This window comes from Oenanthe melanoleuca, chromosome 5, assembly GCF_029582105.1.
Source record: "Oenanthe melanoleuca isolate GR-GAL-2019-014 chromosome 5, OMel1.0, whole genome shotgun sequence".
Classification (NCBI taxonomy): Eukaryota; Metazoa; Chordata; class Aves; order Passeriformes; family Muscicapidae; genus Oenanthe; species Oenanthe melanoleuca.
The window spans coordinates 49,731,946-49,742,350 of NC_079339.1; the positions used below are offsets into that span (position 1 = coordinate 49,731,946).

Here is a 10,405-nt window from a genome sequence, read left to right on the forward strand (position 1 = left end):
TTGGAATTCTCAAGCCTCAGAAACAGCAGTGTTATATTTTCCCTGCCTTCGCTGAGTCTTTCCTGAAAGTGTTGGAGCTCTGATGGGAATGACTGAGAATTCTTCAGATTTCTGAAGACAAGCCCCAAATTAGATCTTCGCGGACATGCAGACTAAGTTTTAAGGAGACCAGAGGCGTGTTTAACACTCCCCCCTGGCCCCAGACCTCCCGCGCCCCTACAGGATCCGTCTCCTCGCCCGCGGCAGGAGCCGAGCTGCTGGAGCGGCTGGAGGTGCAGAGGCGGCTGGAGGTGGCGGAGCAGCTGGAGCAGCTGGAGCCGCTGGAACAGCTGGAGCTGCTGGAGCTGCCGGGGCTGCCGGAGCTGCCGGAGCAGTTGGAGCAGCTGGAGCAGCTGGAGCTGCCGGAGCTGCTGGAGCAGCTGGAGCCGCTGGAGCCGCTGGAGCCGCTGGAGCTGCCGGAGGTGTAGAAGCTGCTGGAGCAGCTGGAGCTGCCGGAGCTGCTGGAGCAGCTGGAGCCGCTGGAGCCGCTGGAGCTGCCGGAGGTGTAGAAGCTGCTGGAGCAGCTGGAGCTGCCGGAGCTGCCAGAGCTGCTGGAGCGACCGGAGGTGTAGAAGCCGCTGGAGCTGCCCGAGGTGCCCGGGGAGCAGCGGCGGCTCCGGCAGGGGTGCCCGGCCCGTGGGCAGCTCCCCGGCCGCGGGGGGAGGCGGGCAGCCCCCCCAGCCCCCCCAGCCCCCCCAGCCCTCCCCGCCCTCCGCCGCTGCCGCTCCCGCCCCGTCCGCCGGAGCCGGCGCTGCTGGGCGGGGGGTGCCCGGCCCGGCCCCGCTCCGCCGAGCCCCGCGGGCTGCCCGGCCCGGCCATGGGGCTGCCGAGCGCCGCCGGCATCCTGGGCTGCTGCTGCCTGCTGCCCTTCGTGCTGCCCGCCGCCCCGGGTAAGAGAGCCGCGCCCGGGGCACGGGGCGGGAGGGAGGCGGCTCGGGAAAGGAAAGTTTGGGGAGTTTGAGGCAGCGGCGATGGCGGGAGCGCTCCCGGAGCCCCTGGAGCCAGAGGCATCCCAGCCCTCGCCGCAGGGATGCTGCTGCCGTCGGGGCTTTTCCTCGCTTCTCCCGCTTTGGCTTCGGTGCCAAGGATCCCTCCGAGGGGCACTGCCCGGTGCAAGCGCTTGAGCAAACGAACAAAAAAATACTGCGACCGAGGTCTCTTCTCCTCACAGTATTTATGCGTGATTTAATGAAAATTATTATATGTAGGGTTGAAATGAATTCAGCACTTATATTGTAAGTCGTTTTAAATGGATATTTTTTTTTCTGACTGAAAGTACTTTTGTGTTTCAAGTAGTTCTGAAACAATGCATTTGGAGTGGCGTGTCGTGAAACGACATCCATGAATCTGCTCTGACATTACCCCTTTAAAATGGTGTATGGGGATATTACACACACTTTGCGTGTGCTAAAGTAACTTTGTATTCTATTGTGATTAATTCTGTATGTCATTTCACTTGCCCTATAGGAACATTCTATAACAGGTTCCAGATAGGTCAATTTAAAATTTTACAATACAAAATTGTGTTTTAAGAAAAAAAGAAAAGGAACATTTTTGCAGGCTGTGTTCTTTCAAAACATCAGTAATGTGTGTAGGACATGATGTGGGTTTTTTTGTGCTGATTTTTCTGGTTTGATGTTATAAATCTCTTCTTCCAGGCATGAACTGTAAAGCTGGCTGCCATCCAGAGAATGGATTCTGTGAATTTCCCAGTGAATGCAGGTAAAAAGATCTGTCAGACAGGGGTATTAGCACAGGAATGGACAGCTTCAATAATTCATAGTCCTGGTAAGGGAGATAGAAACTGAAATGGTTTGGTCTCCGAAAATATGGAACTGTAATGAAACAACACTATTAGGATACAGCAGTAACTGGAATCATTAAAGATGGATGCTTAGATACTGTTTAGTTTCTTTTTTGCAGTATTGAGTATTTACATTGGTTAGTTTGGGTTAGTTGGGTTTTTTTCTTGCTGAATGAAATGGTTTTCTTCACATTAAGTGCTTCTAATATCCCAGAAACGCTGATGGCATGCTTTTGTTCAAACAGTACCATTTGGCATGCAAAAGTTTATTATTGTGCCTCAAAAAGTGGAACATCCTTTTAATTATATTTATTAAAAATATCCTATATTTCTGTCTTGTCTTTTATCTCTTTCAGGTGCCAACCTGGCTGGCAGGGTGCACTTTGTGATCAGTGTGTTCCTTTCCCTGGGTGCCTGCATGGCAGCTGTGCCAAGCCCTGGCAGTGCATCTGTGAGGAGGGCTGGGTTGGCAGCCTCTGTGACATAGGTTTGCTCATCCTTTTCTCTCCTTGAGCAAGTGAGGGGGAGCAGCCCCATCTGGTGTTGGAGGCATGCAGTCCTTCTGGAGAAGTAATTTTAAAGTACTGGATGCTAGCTCCAGATAATGAGGAGATTCTGGGCAGCAGCACATATACCTCGAACTTTTATAATAATTTAGGCAGAAGCAATGCAGTATCTTTTGTAAATGGGCAAATGTGTGAATTTACACAAAGTGTACATTCATTCTATTTCAAACATTAATTATCAGGGACAAGGCCAACAAACAACTGGTCCCTTCTTGTCATGTTAGCCCTTCTAATCAATATACAAGTTGTCTTGTATACATTAAATAATTTTAAATATTTATTTATGTAGCACAATATATATATATATATATATATATAGGTATGTGCTGTTTTCTTCATACTTCTTGAAAGAAAAACATTGTGCTTATTTTTTCCTTTACTTAACCCGGTGATGATTCAGTAAAGTAACATTACTATAACTGGGAAAAAAGTCTTCCTGGGCAGGTTGCCACTTCCCCCTCAGGTCTGAGGGGTAAGAACAGCTCCATGTGCACTCTCTCACCCTTTGTCAGTCAGAATCAGCCAGCTTAGCATGAGCAAGTGAAGAATTGGCCTTTGTTGAGATGGTTTATTTTGGCTGACACAGGCAAATGTTCAGAGAGATCTGATGAGATGGAAACCACATGAGCATCCAGGAGCTTGTGCCTGTTCAGCCCATGTAGCTGCAGCTGTGAAAGGACAAGTGTCCAGAGCCTCATTTTCTCTTCATGACTTCAGGCTTTTGTTGTATATGCTTATAATTTATAGAGCATGCCTGTGCTCTCCAATGCATAGCCAAGGGGGTGATTGATGACAGCTTGAACTGCATAAGATTGTCAAGATGACTAAAAGAATCAGAAGGGTTTAGGTGGGTCACATCCTTGCAGTGATAAGGAATGTAGTGCAAGGTTCTCAGGTACTCATTTACTCATTTACTCATCAGGTTTTGCAGCCTGCACTCACTGACTGCATGCATGAGCAGAGAGAGGCTTCCTAAAGTCAGCCCTGGTATGTTTGCAGGAGCTGTGGTGGCAGTGGTGACATCTGTGGTGCAGATGTGACTCTAAACTCTCAGATGTTGTTCTGGACACATCTCACATATGTGTTTGTACCTGAGACAGACACCTGGATTCTCATTGCAGTTAATGAGGAAGAATGAGTCCTTCTCTGATCTACAATCAGATATTCTAAAGCTACACAGAATAATCCCGTCTGCCACCTTAGGAGGCTCAGTTCTGTTGCTTATCAGTGAATAAAAACCACATTTTTAAAGATTTCCACACTTTTAAAGGTACCATCTTGACAGCTACATGCAGGTTGTGGGTTGGGCTTGATCCACTCTAAACATGTAGGGCAGAATCAGTGGCAGTATCTGTGACTATTATTGCAGTCACAGGGATGGACAAGGCACTTGAAGAAAGGCACCTGTGAGCTGGTCTGGGTGCTGACAGTGCTGGTTAAGCTATGTGCAATGGAGTCTGTCCAGCTGAATCATGATGTCCTGGCATCTTCTCATCTTGGGTAAACACAGCCTTGAAATCCAGTGTGTGAGCCCCTGGAACCAGCTGCACAGCACAGAGTTTCCCTCTGCAGCTGATACACACTGTACAGCACAGGCACCACATCAAGCACTGGCCACAACAAAGGGAAAATCAATTCAGTCAATTTGTTTCCAGGAATAAATGACAGCCCAGTCAGAGTGTTTGATCCACCCTGCTAAATCAGATCTGTCAGCTTGTCCCCCCTGGCTGTGCCTACACAGTCCTGTTAGCAGGTCCATGACCTCCTACTGGAATCCTGGCCTCAGTTTGGCCAAAAAGCCAGCACACAGTGTGAGCTGGGAGCACATTGTCCTGCTTGTACTGGACTGCTTTGCCAAGGCCACATGTTGGTGAGCTCATCAGAGAGTACAGGAATTCCTGTTCAGTACAGGGATCTCTAAAGCCTGTGCAACGAGTGCATGAGACAGGAGCTAAAAATTGTCCTCTGACAAACTGCTACTGAGCATATCTCCCTCATAAAAACACTCAGTGATTGCTTAGTTTGATGCAGCTATTAGTTATGGGTGATGTGATTGAGGCCACTCATATGTGTAAATGTAACATCCTGGTTTTGTGTTTTCATCTCAGTTACCACTTGGTGGTTGTCCTTTTGAGAGGTAAAATAAAATAGAGAAAATGGGCTGATTGAGGCTATTTATGTATCAAGTTTTAAAATAATCTGATACAACACCCTTTTAAGATGTTTTAAAATTAAATACCTGACATAAATTATTGACAGTAATATATATATGCTTATTCATATATATGTATTTTAGAGAGTTTCCATGCTCCTTCATCAAAGTTCATGTTTTCTCCTCCATCAAAGCACATGCTTTATTAGCTGCCTTTAGAGTCTGTGAAAATTGCTGGCAAACAACACTGCTCCAAAAAGAATTCAAGGTTATTTTGGTTCTTGAAAATTGGAGTTTACACTCAAAGTGCATGCTAAGTTGTTGTCTTGCAACAAGAACAGGCTGATGCATTAGGAAACAGAACCTTTTATCCAGGGAAGATTGTATTTGGAAGCTAAGGCTGTTGGTTTCTGTGGTTAAAATTTTGCAGTACTTCATGATATCATCTCAATTTCATGTTATGCTGTGGGAAGTAAAATATAAATGTCCTTAGATCCCTTTTTATCTTCTTAGAAAGTGTGTATATATGTGTGTGTGAGGCATCAGATACCTTCCAGTCAGCACTTCTCTGCAGCTGCTGCAGTAGTTTGCTAAAATGTGCACTTGTTTGTTTATTTGGTTTTAATTCTTTTTAAAATTCAGTAATCATTTGAGTGGGAAGTGGCTCAGCAGGGCAATTGCAAAGAAAATGAGATGTGTGACTTTGTCCAGATGTCATACAGCTCTGTGTTCTGGTGCAGTTATGTAAGGGTTGAATGTAGCCCAGCCAAAAGATTAAATTTAAACAGATTTTTTTTGTAAATTGCTGATCTCTGTTTTTATGAAACATTTGTTCATAAGCACATAATGATGTGGGCAGGGAGCAGGGAGAACTCCCATTTCCTGATGGCTTTATCAGAATTCTGCTCATGGAGAAGCAAAGATTGTGAAAGTATGGCTAGAACATGTAGAAGTTCTTTGTCCCATACTAATATTTTATTTCTAATATTACTTCTTTATAGATTGGAGCAATTCAAGCACATTTTACAAGCAGGAGCTAAAAAGAGAGAAATAAGCTGAAATTACTTGTAATAGTTGAACAATCTAAACTCCATTTTAACAAAGGGAGGAATAGATCAGAATTTATAAAATGCAAGATGAAGTATTGTTAAAGTTGTATTTTATTTGAAGTATTGTATACCATTTGCTAACTCTTTTTTATTAGACTAATCAAGCTCTGTTGGGTTTTTTTAAGCAGATATTCACCCATGTTCAGCAAAGCCCTGCACCAATAATTCAACTTGTATAGAGACTGGTGATGGAGGATATATTTGTCTGTGTGCCCAGGGGTTTACAGGAAAAAACTGCCATCTCAAGAAAGGACCCTGCATTATTAATGGGTAAATATTGATTTCTGACATGCATTTAAAATTTACACTTCTATTATTCAGAATTCTTTGCTAAGTGTGGACATAGCTATCCCCCCCGGAAAATGGTGTATTTCAAAAATACAGCATCAGCAAAATAACAGAGATTATTCCATGTGCTTCTTTAAACATCTTATAGTTTAAAATTGCTGAAACTACTTTTTTTTTGTGTTGGCACTCTGTGTTTTGGATTGAATGCTGATGAACTAGCCTGGAAATCATGAAAATTTTTTTTCTCAAGAAAGCAATATACTTGAAACAGTGATTCTTTCTCACTAGGAAGCTGTCTTTTTTGGGAAAATTACCAGCAGGCTCTGCAAATCTGAATTTATTTAAAAAAGACAACTGTTGTCAGCATAAGCACTCCATGTCTGTTAATATTTCACAGTCCACCAGGGAGTGCATCCCACATCACAGGAAGAGACCTCATCAGATGGTGTAATTTCATTCACCTCTCACTTCCTCCCAGTTCCTCCCTACCTCAGTGGGAATGTTAGAAATGTTGATATTGCTGAGCATTACTGCTGGCTTCTTAGTAATATCCAGAGATGGAACCAGGATAATTCACAAATCAAAGTGTTTACTCTGGTCTGTTTACATGTATCTGCATTAGTGACCTCTGTGTGATGTTCTGAGGTTTTGCTTTGAAGCTGAGCAGTGAGTGGTGCTTTTTAAAAGAAACCAGACTATCTGGGAAGCAAAGAATGGCATGGAGTGCTTTCCACAACAAACCTTTCATGTACTACATCTTGCCAAAAATGCAAAGTAACAGAATTTATTCAAGGAAATTAATATTAAGGCTTTATTTATTTAAACATATTTAAATTAGAAAAATGCAATTCTGTTAGTAATAAGTAAAGAAGATTTTGAAAATTCTGCATTTCCCCCCTTAACTGTTTTTTATTTTAATACTTTACACTTCTGAAAAATTCAGAACAAAGTTTGTACTTATTTTCTCCAGCAATTTCTTCCCATTTCCCTAGAAAGTACTGAGATTCAACCCAGCCATGAAGGTTCAAACTTTTGCACATTTTCATATCCAAACCAGCTTGTCCAATTTTCCATGGGATCCATAAAGTTAAGTGCTGGATTCTCCAACACAGCCATAACCACTGAAGGACTGTATAACTCCAATTTCCATATTTTGCTCAAAAAGACTTAGTGGCTGGTTAATATGCTGAAAGTCCTTCTCAAGTTCTCACTAACAATGAGCCCAGTTTTGCTTTCCCAATACTGCTCCCAGACTTCCAATATGTTCTTTTCAGTGCTTTTTTACCCAGCCAACATCTAAAGTGAAGAACATTACTAGAGGACAGAAATACTTGATTTCCTATGGTCCTGCTCTCACATTACAGCTGTCTTTACCCAGGCTGAAATTCTCTCATTGATATTTTTTATTATCATTTTATCTATCAAAATTTTTGGCTGAACAGCAGTTTATAGGAAAGTATCTGTTTGCTTTTAAATTTTTTGTGTCATGGAACACAGGCAGAATAAAACCAATCAGCTTTACACCTAGTTGCTATGGCACTGTTTTGCTCTGCCAATACAATAAATAGATTATTTTAGGAATAATCAGGTAGAAAGGGAGCAGCTTTGTTCTGTCTTGTGTGAGCAGTTGCTCAGCTAAATAGCTCTGAGCATATAAAAATAGTGAGAAGCTTAATTTGAATAAATGTTTGGAATAATTTAAAATCCCTTCACAGCTCTTCATGTTGAATTTATATACTGGTGTACTAATCCTGCCTGAAGGGTCAGCAGAAGATATTATAATCTGTATTGACAAAGCTGTTGAACAAACTCATTCTTTATTCAGCTTCACTGACTTCAGTGGATTTGCACTTGGATTGGCTCTTCTAAAGAAAACCAGCTTTTTTTTATTATATAAAGTGTTTCTTAATATCTTTTTCCTTTGACTTCAATTTTGTCTCTGTTATCTATCCTAGTTCTCCCTGCCAGAATGGAGGAACATGCATTGATGACAATGGTTTTGCACCCCATGCTTCCTGTCTGTGCCCTTCTGGTTTTGCTGGCAACTTCTGTGAAATAGACAGAGACGACTGTGAATCCAGCCCGTGTGAGAATGGAGGGACATGTTCAGATGTTGGTGTGGGGTTCAGCTGCTCCTGTCCCCATGGCTACACAGGAAAGCTCTGCAGCAGTCGTGTCTCATTCTGTGCAAGTGCCCCCTGTGAGAACGGAGGGACTTGCAGTGAGCATCCCCAGGGAGGCTTCCAGTGCATCTGTAAACCAGAATTTGTGGGTGTCACCTGCAAACATCCCAGCAAAAACACAAGTCTCTCTGGAATGAATTTGGACACAAAGCACACGCAGAATTACAAGCCACCCCCCTCAAAAGCTCATCACAGATCAGTGCATCAACAGCAAGAAATCCTGAAAATAACAGTGAAAGAGACAATTCAAAATGCAGATCCCTTACTAAGTAGAAGCCAGGTGATATGTTTTGTTGTGCTGGGCTTGCTTACGTGTCTTGTTGTCTTGGGTACCACTGGGATTGTTTTTTTTTCAAAATGTGAAATGTGGCTTGCTAATGCCAAATATAGTCACCTCCTGCGCAAGAAAAAGAACTTTTTTCTGAAATCTAACAATGGGGAAAACCTCTCAGTTAATATTATCTTCCCAGAGAAGATCAAATTGACTAATTACACTAAGAACTACACTGCCATCTAGGCCCTTGAAAGCCAAGCTGCACCTTGCAACTTTTCATAGCAATATGTAAAATGTATTGCCTGTGTTTGGCCTTAGTGTTTGTGGATATATTTGCTGTAAATTATGCTGAGTGATAGTGAAGAAATGTGATGTGTCTGTCTTGCTAAGGAATTTTTCATTCCCCAAGATAAAAGGTAAAAAGGAAAAAGGATTAAAGAGCAAGGAATATTATTTTGATTTCTCTTCAAGGCAGCTATTTTTTGTAAAATAAAAAATAACTTATTACTGGAACTGTATTGCAGCTTTCTTGTCTTGTGCATAGTTCATTTGGCAAGTACAGTACTTGCAAATTACTGAGTAATGTTGTTTTCTTTTTTTAATAAACAGCAGTTAAGGGCTATACTGGTTTATTTATTCATTTCTAAACCTTATTCTACCACAAAGTCTGCAACAAGTGTCCATGCTGAACTCGTTTGTTACATCTGATAAAGGCTTTGGAGATTGCAACCAGCAGGAACAAATTCACACTGATATCTCACCTTTTCAGTCAGTGTTGCTATTTTTACATGCTTTTAAGAGAGATTCTATGGAATCTTAGAGGTCTTTCGGATATTAATTTCAGGTTAAAGGTCTCGTGCTTGAAATGCTGCATCTATAAATTGTTCTATTTATCTATTTTTTAATCCATTTTTAAAAGGTTTTCAATGTCTTTCTTTTTAGAGACCTAGTAGAGATGTAAAGGATCAGAGTCTGACTTTTCTATAAATACTCCTTAAAGGCCTCTGCTGAGAGAGGTATCCTTCATGATTGTGTCATGGGGAGAAAGGAAAAGATGTCACATGTCACCTGAAATAGGACAGCTGCTTTTAATTCTTCACTTCTGCTTTTTTCTGTCACATTTCAAGGAGAGGACAAGGTTTTCAAGAATCAAAAGCAGCAGTGGCAAACAGACAAAGGGTCATGAAAGCCATAAAATTGTCAGGGGCCAGAGGGCACTAAGAAGTCTTACCCTCCCTGAGGAGCCTCTCCAGGGGCTCTCACCCACCTCCTGCCCAGGGGACAATTTTGGGTCAGCCCAGTGCTGCTGGCTCTGCTGGGAGCTGTGCTGGGCTCCACCTCTGCCTGCAGCTGGTCCTTGGCCACCTGCTCTGGGTACCCAATGCTGAAAGGAGCCTTTGGAGCTGTGCTCCAGCCCTGCCCCTGGCCCTGCCTGTTCTCCCAGGGGTGCCCCTGGAGCTGGCTCATCACTTGTTGTGTCTGGAGCTGCCAAAGGGCTCCAGCACCAGCACCAGCTCTGGAGATGTGTCCACCTTCTGTGCCCACCCCGGGACATGACCCTGCTGGGTCTCAGCTTCTTTTCCTAAATGGCCAGCCTGACAGTGACTGCTCCCTGTAAGAAAAACGAAAGAAAAATAAAACCCACCAAAACAACAAAACCAATCACTTCCAATTGCAGTGCCTAAAGGTGTCTTTAACTGCAGTTTTGTAACAATTTGTTTCCCCAGCCACCCTAGATAGGAATGATTAGCAGCTTCTTCTCAGCTCTCTCATAACTATGCTATTCCCAAATCCATTAACAGCTGCTCATTGAAAAAATGCCTTAAAGCACATGGCATTATAGTAGGATTTTTTTTTGTTAGCATCTCTCTTAATTCCTAAGAATATATAGCAAGTTTGCTGTATTGTTGATAATATTTGCACATATCATAGCATTACAATGTAGTGCTAAGAGGAAAAATGGTATTCAGATACTGTTGAATTCCAGAGA

The 10,405-nt window shown here is 42.8% G+C and overlaps 1 protein-coding gene across 1 annotated transcript; it reads left to right on the top strand.

The window, feature by feature from the left end:
* The first annotated feature begins 591 nt into the window (after positions 1-591).
* On the top strand, positions 592-9,037 carry DLK1 (delta like non-canonical Notch ligand 1). The gene is made up of 5 exons (XM_056492743.1): positions 592-929; positions 1,698-1,761; positions 2,200-2,330; positions 5,799-5,940; positions 7,914-9,037. Exons 1-5 carry the CDS (start codon positions 857-859, stop codon positions 8,656-8,658), a joined length of 1,155 nt encoding a protein of 384 aa, XP_056348718.1. The 5' UTR covers positions 592-856; the 3' UTR covers positions 8,659-9,037.
* Positions 9,038-10,405: the final 1,368 nt, after the last annotated feature.